The sequence below is a fragment of the Garra rufa genome, chromosome 7 (genome assembly GCF_049309525.1).
Source record: "Garra rufa chromosome 7, GarRuf1.0, whole genome shotgun sequence".
Taxonomy (NCBI): Eukaryota; Metazoa; Chordata; class Actinopteri; order Cypriniformes; family Cyprinidae; genus Garra; species Garra rufa.
Window position 1 is genome coordinate 44172546 of NC_133367.1, and position 15019 is coordinate 44187564.

Below are 15019 nucleotides of genomic sequence, written 5' to 3' on the forward strand. Positions count from 1 at the left end.
TTTTTTTTTTCCTTTCTTAAAATGCATATATGTATGTTTGTAGAAAGATGGCAAGTCATTCAGCCATTGATCTTCATCCATGATCATCATGGTATAAAAGAACCAGACCAGAACCACAGAAAAACCAAATTATTGGAGACTGAATTCCTCACAAACAAAGTTACAAAGGTGACTAGATCTTCTTACGAATGCTTCTAGTTGACTTGTTAAATCTCAAACTAATTTGTAGTGCTTCTTCAAGATTGTTTATTGAGCTTCAAGTCATCCATAGGTTCACTCTTCTCCAGCTCCTTCCTCTTCTTCCATCTCCACCAAAGCTGCGTGACGGTTAGCTTGTGAGCCTTCCTTGAAGAACACCTTCTTGATGACTCCTGCTTTGGGTGCACGGATGGTATGCTGCCCAGAAAGACAAAGACCTGGTCAGGTGCAATATAGACATAGACTATAAAGTGTCCCGAACAAGACAATGGCAGAGCCTCACCTCCATTTTCATGGCAATCATAACCATTAGAGGATCTCCTTTCTGGACTGTGTCTCCAGCCTTGACTAGAACCTACAAACAAGGGCAAGTTCAAGATGTTACACTTTGGGTTCCATGTAGATGATGTGATTTTTGACTGGGGTCTTAAGTACCTTTTCGATAGTGCCTGTCATGGGTGCAACAGCACCACCCTGTGCACTGGAGCCACTAACACCAGCCAGGAACTTGGGCACAGGTACGTCCACCTGAGCACTTCCCTCCTAAATAGGAACCAAAACAAAACGCAAAAGCTCATGAATAGTCTTGAATTGATGTTAACGTGCGAAAGGGCGAAAGAAACCCACCATAGAGAAGATGTGTACGGTGTTGTCCAGAATGACTAGTTTGGGTCGGGACAGCACTCCATTGACGGAGCAGCTCAGGTAGGTCACGTCCCCCTCCATCTGCAGCTGCCCTGATACGTGAAACACCTGACCTCCGGTCTAACAACCACAAATGAGCCCAAGATGTGTGGAAAATCATGTTTAGTACATGCACTTAATTTAAGACTGTGAAATCTGTCAAACAACCCGATGTGATTTTAATTTGACAGTCCAAAACATAAAATTTACCTCCATACTGTATGTCCCATCTAGATTGTATGTAATGGATAATGCCACTTCTGCAAAAGATATAATATTTATGATTTAGTAAGTTAGCTTGAGAAAGTCTCTCAACTCTACAAACTCAGGCCAGACCTTCAGTCTGATCTGACACCAGTTGCTCTATCTTTTCTAACTGATCCGACTTACGGTTTTCCTAAAAATGGCGATTAAAACTGGGAAAAATCCCATACGCTGCGTCCGAAATCGCATACTACCCTACTATATAGTACGCGAAAAACAGTATGCGAGGCGAGTAGTATGTCCGAATTCATAGTATTCGAAATTCAGTAGGCGAGAAGTACCCGGATGACCTACTGCTTCCGGCCGAATTCTGTAGTACGCACACCATGGACACTTTCCTATCCCATGAGGCTCCGCGAGAGGAGGCGTCACATTCGAAAAATGGCGGAAAGTGGAGACGCGGCTCTTTTCAAGTGTAAGTACTTCAGGATAAAACGTTGTTTATTGTGATTAAATTACACTTGTTTAACACAATCTAAATAAACGGATGACTTATTGAAAGTTTAAACATTGTAAATCGATGAGGTGAGTTCGTGAATCGGCTGTAAGAAGTTGTTTTGTACATCAGCTTGTTAACAGCTTTTTTACGTAGACATTAGTTGTTAAGCAGTTTAATGAGATTAGAAAATTAAACGAAATTAAAACGATTTGTTTCCTTTTTACTAGTGTTCATTTTTAGTTTATATTTTGTTGGTTGCATATCAAGCTAGTAATAAGTAACGTTATGCTTCAGCTTGTCAATGCAAGTTAGATTGATCATTGCTAATGATTACTGTTTTGACATTACAGGGACTGATGAACACACTCGGCTCCTTATTCAGTGGAGAGTGGCGAGTGAAACCCTCTTCATTGGAAGGAGAAATGCTGCCATTAAAGGTTTTGAGTAAGTAAACAAATTACGTAAAATGTCCTTAAATGCAGGTGCTGTTGAAACTGAATGTAGTAACTTACACACTAACACTTCAAGCAAAGGTTTTACTGCATTACTTTTAATGCTTGATTTCTGTGGATTTATTGATTTATCGTGGATTTCTTATTGATTTTCTATCTTTTTTATTTTATTTACTATATAATTTAAAAATCCTTGTGTATATATACTGCATTAAGCTATGATTAAATGTAAATGTATCATAATTTTGCATCCTAAGCACTGATTAGTAGTTTTCCCTTTAACTTTTCATAAAGTTACTTTCATAAAACTGCTTTTTCATCACATTGCCAGTGGCAGTAAGCAAGAGGGATGCACACAGAAGCTATGCACTCACTTCCACCTCTCTCTAACTACTACTGCATTTTTTTAAGCATCACAACACCCTGTGGGCTGTGCCCACCCACACACACCTAACTATTTACATATTAACTAGCTAAAGACAAGCTTAAACAATGTCAATCTGAGAACAAGAACTGATTTGCAAAGTCTTAACCTCTTAAATTGTCTTACAGGTAATCATGCTCATGAAGAGCCGGCACACAATTGTCTGGTGCGGATTCTGTACAGGCTCTCTGTACGGGGTGATGAGGCAGATAGGCGCGCTCAAACAGGGATACCCACCATCTCCGAGGATGCATTTTCCTGCAGGTGGATATAAGCGGCCAGTGTAAACAGGGCTGTTCTTAAGCACCATCATGCAACGACCCAGGATACTCAACAAAGACATCAATGAACTTCCCCTTGTGGTCGGTGATGCTTCCTATTAAAATAGCATGGGGCGTCACTTGCAGGTGCTTTGATCCGGATGTGGCAGCCGTCTATTGCACCAGCTACCATGCAGAAAGCTGGAAACCCAGCCAGTTGGGCAAAACCTGCCCCCACTTCCCCCAGATCATCCGGGGTTGGGAAAGTGATCACCCTCTTCAAAATACAGATGATTGCCCTGCTGATTCTGTGCACAATGTCATGCACCGTGGACTGTATATATATATATATATATACACATACATACATACATACATACATACACACACACACACACAGCCCACCATCTGTAAATATGTATATAGTTTTTTTAAAGAATATGTATATTATTTATTTGTGTATCTATGCATAATATATTCTTTTTTTTCTATGTATTTATTGTATTTATCCTTTTATTTATATACACACACAGCTCACCATCTTTAGATGTTTTTTTAGAATATGTATATATTATTTATTTAAATGTATCTATGTATAATATAGTAATTTTAACTGTATATATTGTATTTATCCATTTATATAAATACACACACATATATATAAATAAAGTGTGTATATATTCATTAAAATTTATTCATTGATTCTTGTTTTTTTGTCCTGTGTATTCATTCATAAAAATAAATTACTTTATTGTTGCTTCAAGTCAGCCTCTGTCGTGGTGTTCACAGAGGTGTTTTTTTTATTCTGAGGTAAAATTTGCTAACTAAATAAGTAATTATACTTACGTTATTTGATATTTGACTCAGGGGTGTTGCTAGGGTTGGGAGAGATAAGGGGCTTAGCTTAAATAATATATATATATTGACGTATCACTTACTGATATAAAATTATTATTTAGCTTCATTTGGAGTATTTTGTTATTGCAAGATTTTTAAAGTGGACCTGAAGTATACTTGCAGTAGTTCGACTTTGACACAATCAAATATGTGACCCTGGACCACAAAACCAGTCATAAGGTTAAATTTTACAAAACTGAGGTGTATACAACATATGAATAAGCTTTCTATTAATGTATGGCTTGTTAGGATAGGACAATATTTTTTTGAGATACAACTATTTGAAAATCTGGAATCTGAGGGTGCAAAAAAATCAAAATACTGAGAAAATCACCTTTAAAGTTGTCCAAATTAAGTTCTTAATGCATATTACTAATCAAAAATTACATTTTGATATATTATAGAATTTTACAAAAAAATCTTCATGGAACATGATCTTTACTAAATTTCCTAATGCTTTTTGGCATAAAAGAAAAATCTATAATTTTGATTTTTGATGTATTTGTCGAATACTTAGCAAAAAATAAATGTATATGTTCTGGATGCTAAACCTCACTGACCAGATCTTTGATGTTTTATTTAAAATTAAAGTAATTTATTTGTTTACATTACATGTGGATAAATTCTTGAATGAATCAACGTTTTGTGAACGAATTTCCTTTTTATCAGTCAGTCGCCACCTGCTGGCATTGTGTTGTAATTGATACAATCTTAATTTGAAGCGTCACTTGGAATCTGTTCAAAAAGGTGATTTATTCTATTTTGTTCGCTACTGTAGACTACAGTGTTTATATCCACACTATAAACTTTTATTCCAGTACTTTTGTGATTATTTGGATGTTTGAAACACAGAAACAGCAATACAAGATTGCATGGGTGATTGAATCGAAAAACATCAAACGATGGCTTCAAAGCTGTGTTTATGCGAATGAAAACGTATGGTAAGCGGTAAGCTACCTACTAAAGACTGCTTTTCATCATGGACAGTTGGATTTCTAATACTTAAAATGTATAAAACATATTTTATTAGTGAAGTGAATGGTCCATCTTTAAAAAGATCAGGGGCTTTAGGCAAAGCATCAGGGGCTTAAGCCCCCCTCGCAACGCCACTGATTTGACTATTGACTATTAATTATTTGACTGACGGCTTCTCTGAGCTGTCTGTCCAATCAACGTTAAAACGCCGTACATTGCCGGTGCCGGTGTTCGTGCAGTGGAGCGGTCTCTTTAAATTTTCGCGGTGTTGTGACGACGCATGAATACGTGACAACATCAATATGGCGGATGTAGTATGTCCGAATTCCATTCATACTACCCACATTCATACTATATAGAACGTACTGTTTTAACGGTCGAGTAGTACGTTTGAATTTAAATGTAGTACCTACTTAAGTAGTATGCGATTTCGGACGCAACCATAGACTTACATTGAGGGAATGTTCAACTGATCAACACTATTCAAACTCCAACTGACAAAATTCAAATTTAAACTGTCAGAATCCCTTCAGACTCAATCAAACTGCCCTTCTATCAACTATTTCTAATCCATTCAAACTCATTCAAACTAACTTGCTAGTCATGCTGGAAGCTTACTAATCTTGCTAGAAGCATGTTAGCAACTTGGTAATCAGGTTAGAATCATGCTACAACATGCTAGTAACATACAAATCACGGTACAAACATGCTAAACATGTCAAAACAGGCTAGCAACTTGCTAATCATGCTACAAGCATGGTAGAAACATGCTTATCATGTTGAAATCATGCTAACAACTTACTAATCATGCTAGTAACATGCTAGAAACTTGGTAATCACATTACAATCATGCTAGGCTAACAACATGCTAATTATGTTAGACATGCTATCAACTTGCTAATCATGCTATAAACATGCTATCAACTTAGTAACCACACTAAAATCATGCTAGCAACATGCTATAAACTTGCTAATCATGCTCTAAACATGCTAACAACATGCTAATATTTTTAGAAACATGTTAGCAACTTGCTAATACTGCTAGAAACATGCTGTCAATCACACTACAATTATGCTAGCAACATGCTAACTATGTTAGACATGATATCAACTTGTTAATCATGCTATAAACATGCTAGCAACATGCTAATAGTTTTAGAAACAGGTTCGCAACTCGCTAATGTTGCTAGAAACATGCTAGAAATGTACTAGCAACTTGTTAATCATGCTAGAAACTTTCTATCTATCTATCTATCTATCTATCTATCTATCTATCTATCAACATTAAGCTTTTAAAATGACTTCAAACTATTTCAGACTGAAAACAGTCAAACTTTTTAACTTTTTAAACGTATTAAACTTTTTAAAGCATTCAAACCTTCTGGTCCGGCTTTCTAAAGGGAACTTAAAGTTTGTCTTGATAAACTTTATCTAATTAAATAACATTGTTAGAAACACATCATAATGGTGTTATACATGAGCTTTGCTTTCATTAAATTAAATATAACTGACTAATTTGCAGACATTTCTTGCTGTGATTGCTGAGCAGATTCTACATAAGGCTGAAATCCTCAATTATGATCAATAAATCATCTCTTGGGTGCTCATTTATAATGCAGACGTTTCTATTTGAAGAGAATGATCTGAGACTTCTGACATGTAGAAGAATCATCCGAGCCGTCCATTAATAACCCACTGATCATTCATGCATTCACAATAATATTCATCTAAATTGGCCCTCTGCAACTATTAGTCATGAATCTGATCAAAGATATTACTACTGACTGCAGATATTAATCATGATTCATCTGCAAGAGCTTGACCCCTAAACTTAATAAAATGTGGCATTTGACTCCTAAAGCACTGAATAAATCTTGATTAGGTAAAAGCAATTTTGTAGAATCAAAAAAGAAATCGAAATAATAAGCGTGCAATAATTACTCATGCGGATATGAAAATGTAAATAACTAGATTAAAAAAGTTTGTCGAAACAAACTTTGAGTTTGCTTGAGAAAGTCTTGAGTTTGAATGTTTTGAACGCAATACTATCTTCCAGAGATAGACAGACAGCATGTTGTTAGCATGTTAGTAACATGAAAAGCAAGTTACTAGCGTGACTTTAACGATTAGCAAGTTACTAACATGTTGCTAGCTTGATTAGCATGTAGCTAGCATGATTAACCAGTTGTTAACATGTTTTTTTAATCGTGATTAACATGTTAATAATGTGTTTCTAGTATGATTAACAAGTTGCTAGCATGTTTCTAACATGATTAGCAAGTCGCTATCATGTTTATATCATGATTAGCAGGTTGGTAGCATGTTTTTAACATGATTAGCAAGTTGGTAGCATGTTATTAGTCTGCTTTTAGCATGATGTTAACATAATTAGCAAGTTGTTAGCATGTTTTTATCATGATTAACATGGTAATAATGTGTTTCTAGTATGATTAACAAGTTGCTAGCATGTTTCTAACATGGTGCTAGCATGTTTCTAACATGATTAGCAAGTCGCTATTATGTTTATATTAGGATTAGCAGGTTGGTAGCATATTTTTAGCATGATTAGCAAGTCGATAGCATGTTGCCATCATATTTTTAACATGATTAACAAGTTACCAACATGTTACTAGCATGTTAGTCTGCTTCTAGCATTATTAGCATGTTACTACAATGATTAGCAAATCGCTAGCATGTTTATTTCATGATTAACAAGCTGGTAGCATGTTTCTAACATGATTAGCAAGTTACTAGCATGTTAGACTTTCTAGCATGATTAACATAGAAAAGTTAGCACGTTGTTAACATGACCTAGCATGATTAACATGTTACTAGCATGTTAGTCTGCTTCTAACATTATTAGCATGTTACTAGAATGATTAGCAAATCGCCAGCATGTTTATTTCATGATTAACAAGCTGGTAGCATGTTTCTAGCATGATTTACATGTTACTAGCATGTTGTTAACATGATTAGCAAGTTGATAGCAAGTTTCTAACATGATTAACAAGTCGATAGCATGTTGCTGGCATGATTAACAAGTTACTAGCATGTTAGTCTGCTTCTAGCATGATTAACAGAAAAGTTACTAGCACGTTGTTAACATGATTAGCAAGATGATAGCATGTTCTAGCATGATTAACAAACTGTTTGCTTGGTGCTAGCATGTTTCTAGGATGATTGACAAAGTTATTAGCATGCTGCTAACATGTTTTTAACGTTTCTAGCATGATTAGCAAGTCGCTAGCATGTTTCTATGATTAAGTTACTAGCATGTTGCTAGTCTGCTTTTAGCATGATTAGCATGTTGTCTGCATGTTTCTAACATGATTAGCCAGTTTCTAGATAGATGAGTTTAAATGAGTTTTATTGTATTATAAATCTAGTTGATAGAAGGTCAGTTTGATTAAGTCTGAAGGGATTCTGACAGTTGAATTTGAATTTTGTCAGTTGGAGTTTGAATAGTGTTGATCAGTTGAACATTCCATCAATGTAAGTCTATGGGATTTTTCACAGTTTCAATCGTCATTTTGTGGAAAACCGTAAGTCCGATCAGTTAGAAAAGATCCAGCAACTGGAGTCAGATCAGACTGAAGATCTGGCCTGAGTTTGGAGTTTGTAGAGTTAAAGCTAGATGATTTAGAGCTGGAAATTTTAGTCTCAGAAGACAAATAAGAATACATTTAAATAGCACTTCAGTAAGTTGGCTTTCTCAAGCCAACTTAATAATAGAATTAAAAACTGTAGAAGATAAGACTTTTAAAACTGAATCCAGCACAGATTTGATTTTGAAAATGTTTGTCAGGTGTAGCTTTTCTCCAAAAGCCATCATTCAGAGTCAAAGTGTGTTGACAGGAGTGTATCAGTCATTGTTTCAGACTGTGTGTGTGTTTATCAGAGCATGAAGACTCACTGTCATCTCCGAGTTGCAGTGTCAGGTTCCTGCATTGCAGGACATTGAATCGTCTCCCGTTACTGGAGGCAAACGGAGAGAACATGTCTGCAACAGGAAGCTTAGGTTAACATCTCAAACAAGCTTCACGTGCCAATCAACACCAATATACAGACGAAACCCAGCAGATTTAATGATCATGACCTTAAAAACCACAAGCAATAGTTGCATCCTCACCACTGGTTTGGTTTCTGTATTTCTCCGTATGCTGTTTTTCTCGGAGCAGCAGACCCAGGGCGGCCTGACAGAGCACCTCTCCGGATGGCCTCTGAGCTGCTGGGAACAGCTGATCATAGTGTTGCGGGATGAAACTGGTGTGAACGTTTCCTGCCTCGAACTCCGGATGCCCCGAAAGACTCAGTAAGAAGTCGATGTTGGTGTTGAGACCCACGATCTGGGAAATACACATACATAATGTTAATATTATGAATAGTTAAATAAGTTGAATTCTGATTCAGTTGTTTAAGTGGCGTAAATTGTGCAGTACTGTCGTTTTTAACTTAATGGTTCATAAAGTCATATGTGCGATCACATTTATTGCAAAATCCAGTCATTTCAATAGTAATCTGTTATGTTAAAAAGATTCGTGTAAACTGCTCACGTTCAAGTTGGTCACGCAAATTCACCGCACTGACCAACAGGAAGCTGTTTGATTTAAAAGTGAGTTCTGCATCATTGCTGTATTGACCAAGTGTGCGGCAGATGTCCTTAAAAATTAATCCAAAAAGTTTTGATTGCTCCCTGCACAGATGCAGACTTGGACTCCAGACAAATCACTATTCCGCAGACTCAAGCGCCAAACAAATTACAACTATGCAGATGCAGATTTGGGATCCAGATAAATCACTTCTGCACAGACTCTGACTCCAGACGAATCACTACTGCACAGACTCTGACTCCAGACGAATCACTACTGCACAGACTCTGACTCCAGACGAATCACTTCTGCGCAGAATCTGACTCCAGACGAATCACTACTGCACAGACTCTGACTCCAGACGAATCACTTCTGCACAGACTCTGACTCCAGACGAATCACTACTGCACAGACTCTGACTCCAGACGAATCACTACTGCACAGACTCTGACTCCAGACGAATCACTAGAGCACAGACTCTGACTCCAGACGAATCACTACTGCACAGACTCTGACTGGAGACGAATCACTTCTGCACAGACTCTGACTCCAGACGAATCACTACTGCACAGACTCTGACTCCAGACGAATCACTACTGTGCAGACTCTGACTCCAGACGAATCACTACTGCACAGATTTCGGCTCCAGACGAATCACTACTGCACAGACTCTGACTCCAGACGAATCACTACTGCACAGACTCTGACTCCAGACGAATCACTTCTGAACAGACTCTGACTCCAGACGAATCACTACTGCACAGATTTCGGCTCCAGACTAATCACAACTGCACAGACTCTGACTCCAGACGAATCACTTCTGAACAGACTCTGACTCCAGACGAATCACTACTGTGCAGACTCTGACTCCAGACAAATCCCTTCTGCACAGACTCCTGACTCCAGACAAATCACTACTGCACAGACTCCTGACTCCAGACAAATCACTACTGCACAGACTCTGACTCCAGACGAATCACTACTGCACAGATTTCGGCTCCAGACAAATCCCTTCTGCACAGACTCCTGACTCCAGACAAATCACTACTGCACAGACTCCTGACTCCAGACAAATCACTACTGCACAGACTCTGACTCCAGACGAATCCCTTCTGCACAGACTCTGCCTCCAGACGAATCACTACTGAGCAGACTTGGGCTCCAGATGAATCACTAATGCACAGACTCTGACTCTAAACGAATCACTTCTGCGCAGACTCCAGACGAATCACTTCTGCACAGACTTGGGCTCCAGATGAATCACTACTGCACAGACTCTGACTCTAAACGAATCACTTCTGCACAGACTCTGACTCCAGACGAATCACTTCTGCACAGACTCTGACTCCAGACGAATCACTTCTGCACAGACTCTGACTCCAGACGAATCACTTCTGCACAGACTCTGACTCCAGACGAATCACTTCTGCACAGACTCTGACTCCAGACGAATCACTTCTGCACAGACTCTGACTCCAGACGAATCACTTCTGCACAGACTGTGACTCTAGACGAATCACTTCTGCACAGACTCTGACTCCAGATGAATCACTACTGAGCAGACTTGGGCTCCAGATGAATGACAACTGCGCGGACTCCGACTCCAGATTAATCACTTCTGCGCAGACTCCAGATGAATCACTACTGCACAGACTCTGACTCCAGACGAATCACTTCTGCACAGACTCTGACTCCAGATGAATCACTTCTGCACAGACTCTGACTCCAGATGAATCACTTCTGCACAGACTCTGACTCCAGACGAATCACTTCTGCACAGACTCAGACGAATCACTTCTGCACAGACTCAGACTCCAGATGAATCACTACTGCACAGACTCTGACTCCAGATGAATCACTTCTGCACAGACTCTGACTCCAGACGAATCACTACTGCACAGACTCTGACTCCAGACGAATCACTTCTGCACAGACTCTGACTCCAGATGAATCACTTCTGCACAGACTCTGACTCCAGATGAATCACTACTGCACAGACTCTGACTCCAGATGAATCACTTCTGCACAGACTCTGACTCCAGACGAATCTCTACTGCACAGACTCTGACTCCAGACGAATCACTTCTGCACAGACTCTGACTCCAGACGAATCACTTCTGCACAGACTCTGACTCCAGACGAATCTCTACTGCACAGACTCTGACTCCAGACGAATCTCTACTGCACAGACTCTGACTCCAGACGATTCACTTCTGCACAGACTCTGACTCCAGACGAATCACTTCTGCACAGACTCTGACTCCAGACGAATCCCTTCTGCACAGACTCTGACTCCAGATGAATCACTAGTGCACAGACTTGGGCTCCAGACGAATCGCTATTGCACAGACTATGACTCCAGACGAATCACTTCTCCACAGACTCTGACTCCAGACGAATCACTTCTGCACAGACTCTGACTCCAGACGAATCACTTCTGCACAGACTCTGACTCCAGACGAATCACAACTGCACAGACTCTGACTCCAGACGAATCACTTCTGCACAGACTCTGACTCGAGACGAATCACTTCTGCACAGACTCTGACTCCAGATGAATCACTTCTGCACAGACTCTGACTCCAGACGAATCACTTCTGCACAGACTCTGACTCCAGACGAATCACTTCTGCACAGACTCTGACTCCAGACGAATCACTTCTGCACAGACTCTGACTCCAGACGAATCACTTCTGCACAGACTCTGACTCCAGATGAATCACTTCTGCACAGACTCTGACTCCAGATGAATCACTTCTGCACAGACTCTGACTCCAGATGAATCACTTCTGCACAGACTCTGACTCCAGATGAATCACTAGTGCACAGACTCTGACTCCAGACGAATCACTACTGCACAGACTCTGACTCCAGACGAATCTCTACTGCACAGACTCTGACTCCAGACGAATCACTTCTGCACAGACTCTGACTCCAGACGAATCACTTCTGCACAGACTCTGACTCCAGACGAATCCCTTCTGCACAGACTCTGACTCCAGATGAATCACTACTGCACAGACTCTGACTCCAGATGAATCACTACTGCACAGACTCTGACTCCAGATGAATCACTACTGCACAGACTCTGACTCCAGACGAATCACTTCTGCACAGACTCTGACTCCAGAAGAATCACTACTGCACAGACTCTGACTCCAGATGAATCACTACTGCACAGACTCTGACTCCAGACGAATCACTTCTGCACAGACTCTGACTCCAGAAGAATCACTACTGCACAGACTCTGACTCCAGATGAATCACTACTGCACAGACTCTGACTCCAGACGAATCACTACTGCACAGACTCTGACTCCAGATGAATCACTTCTGCACAGACTCTGACTCCAGAAGAATCACTACTGCACAGACTCTGACTCCAGACGAATCACTTCTGCACAGACTCTGACTCCAGAAGAATCACTACTGCACAGACTCTGACTCCAGACGAATCACTACTGCACAGACTCTGACTCCAGACGAATCACTTCTGCACAGACTCTGACTCCAGACGAATCACTTCTGCACAGACTCTGACTCCAGATGAATCACTACTGCACAGACTCTGACTCCAGAAGAATCACTACTGCACAGACTCTGACTCCAGACGAATCACTTCTGCACAGACTCTGACTCCAGATGAATCACTACTGCACAGACTCTGACTCCAGACGAATCACTACTGCACAGACTCTGACTCCAGATGAATCACTTCTGCACAGACTCTGACTCCAGATGAATCACTACTGCACAGACTCTGACTCCAGATGAATCACTTCTGCACAGACTCTGACTCCAGATGAATCACTACTGCACAGACTCTGACTCCAGACGAATCACTTCTGCACAGACTCTGACTCCAGAAGAATCACTACTGCACAGACTCTGACTCCAGATGAATCACTACTGCACAGACTCTGACTCCAGACGAATCACTTCTGCACAGACTCTGACTCCAGATGAATCACTACTGCACAGACTCTGACTCCAGATGAATCACTACTGCACAGACTCTGACTCCAGACGAATCACTTCTGCACAGACTCTGACTCCAGACGAATCACTTCTGCACAGACTCTGACTCCAGATGAATCACTTCTGCACAGACTCTGACTCCAGATGAATCACTAGTGCACAGACTCTGACTCCAGACGAATCACTTCTGCACAGACTCTGACTCCAGATGAATCACTTCTGCACAGACTCTGACTCCAGATGAATCACTACTGCACAGACTCTGACTCCAGATGAATCACTACTGCACAGACTCTGACTCCAGACGAATCACTTCTGCACAGACTCTGACTCCAGATGAATCACTACTGCACAGACTCTGACTCCAGACGAATCACTTCTGCACAGACTCTGACTCCAGACGAATCACTTCTGCACAGACTCTGACTCCAGATGAATCACTTCTGCACAGACTCTGACTCCAGATGAATCATTACTGTGCAGACTCAAGTCTCCAAATGACTTCATAATACATAATTGGCACCAAGATGCCAGTAGCCATACTGGGGTGTTTTGGCTTCACTTTTCTATAGTGGAATGAAGTGGAAACGCATTGTCCATTTTTTTAATAGTCTATGGCATTGACAGTGGACCTTTTCCCAATGAACTTTAGCTAAAGTGACCGTACCTTATGAAGATGTGGATAAGAATGTGTGCTTACATTGTATTGTCGAAGGCAGTATCTGAGTCTTTTCAGAGCGGCTGAGCGATCTTCCCCCCAAACCACCAGCTTAGCGATCATGGGGTCATAATGAGCAGACACTTCATCACCTTACATATGATCAACAGACATAAAGCAGTTAGCAACCAATCATAACGAAAAAATAAAAAGAGACTTGGTTCTATCTATAGGTTATCGTTTGGGTTTTGAGATTCACCTGTAAATATTCAGGTATAAATCTGTTTTTGTGTAAATGTACATAGGGTTAAATGAAACGTACCTTCTCGAACCCCAGTCTCTATGCGAGTGCACTGATCCCCTTGCGGCGTGGACAGGTGTAGCAGTGGCCCTGCTCCAGGAAGGAAGTTGTTATTGGGGTCTTCAGCGTATATCCTGGCTTCAAAAGAATGACCTTGCAACATGATGTGCTCCTGAGAGAGGGGCAACCTCTCCCCTGCTGCTACCTGATGAACAAAAAAGATTAAAGCTGCAAACAGAATAGATGGGCCCAAACCCTAAAGAAAGGTGTCATTGAGACCCTTTGTGGACAAATCACCAAATGTCACTGTATTACTTGGGATATATGTGAATATTTTCAGAAGTTTCAGAAAGTCAGCATCAAATGAGCTCGATCTTACACGCAGTTGCCACTCCACCAGATCTGTTCCTGTGATCATCTCTGAGACAGGATGCTCCACTTGCAGACGCGTGTTCATCTCCATGAAGTAGAAATTGTGCTGAGCGTCCATGATGAACTCCACAGTACCTTTTGGAAAAAAATCATTCAGTCAAAAATGAAATAAGTCATTATTTAAAGATCCGAACCTGTATTAAAAGATCATTTTTTTAAGTTTGTAGTAAATAATTATATTTACTACAATAGCAATTTTAGAGACGATTTAAATTAATTATTAAACAAATCAATATGGTATCTATTAAAATGGACCGTTTTACTATTTGCAATTCAAGTTTGGAGTCAGATTTTTTTAAGAAGTCTCTTCTGCTCATCAAGGCTGCATTTATTTAATAAAAGATACAGTCAAAACAGTAATATTGTGAAATATTATTATAATTCAAAACAGATATTTCCTGTTTAAATATATTGTAAAGTGTAATTTATTTCTGTGATCAAATCTTAATTTTTTAGCATCATTATTCC

The 15019-nt window shown here is 39.9% G+C and overlaps 1 protein-coding gene across 1 annotated transcript in view; it reads right to left on the reverse strand.

The window, feature by feature from the left end:
- Nucleotides 1–114: 114 nt before the first annotated feature.
- Nucleotides 115–15019, reverse strand: part of LOC141338644 (methylcrotonoyl-CoA carboxylase subunit alpha, mitochondrial-like) — a 27817-nt gene continuing 12912 nt past the window's right edge. Inside the window, exons 10-19 of the mRNA XM_073844244.1 lie at nt 14499–14626; nt 14141–14324; nt 13861–13970; nt 8723–8939; nt 8507–8593; nt 1093–1142; nt 826–963; nt 634–741; nt 482–553; nt 115–396 (exon numbers count right to left, since the gene is read on the reverse strand). Of these exons, the coding sequence (XP_073700345.1) occupies nt 274–396; nt 482–553; nt 634–741; nt 826–963; nt 1093–1142; nt 8507–8593; nt 8723–8939; nt 13861–13970; nt 14141–14324; nt 14499–14626 (1217 nt within the window). The 3' untranslated portion in view covers nt 115–273. The remainder of the gene's footprint in view (nt 397–481; nt 554–633; nt 742–825; nt 964–1092; nt 1143–8506; nt 8594–8722; nt 8940–13860; nt 13971–14140; nt 14325–14498; nt 14627–15019) is intronic.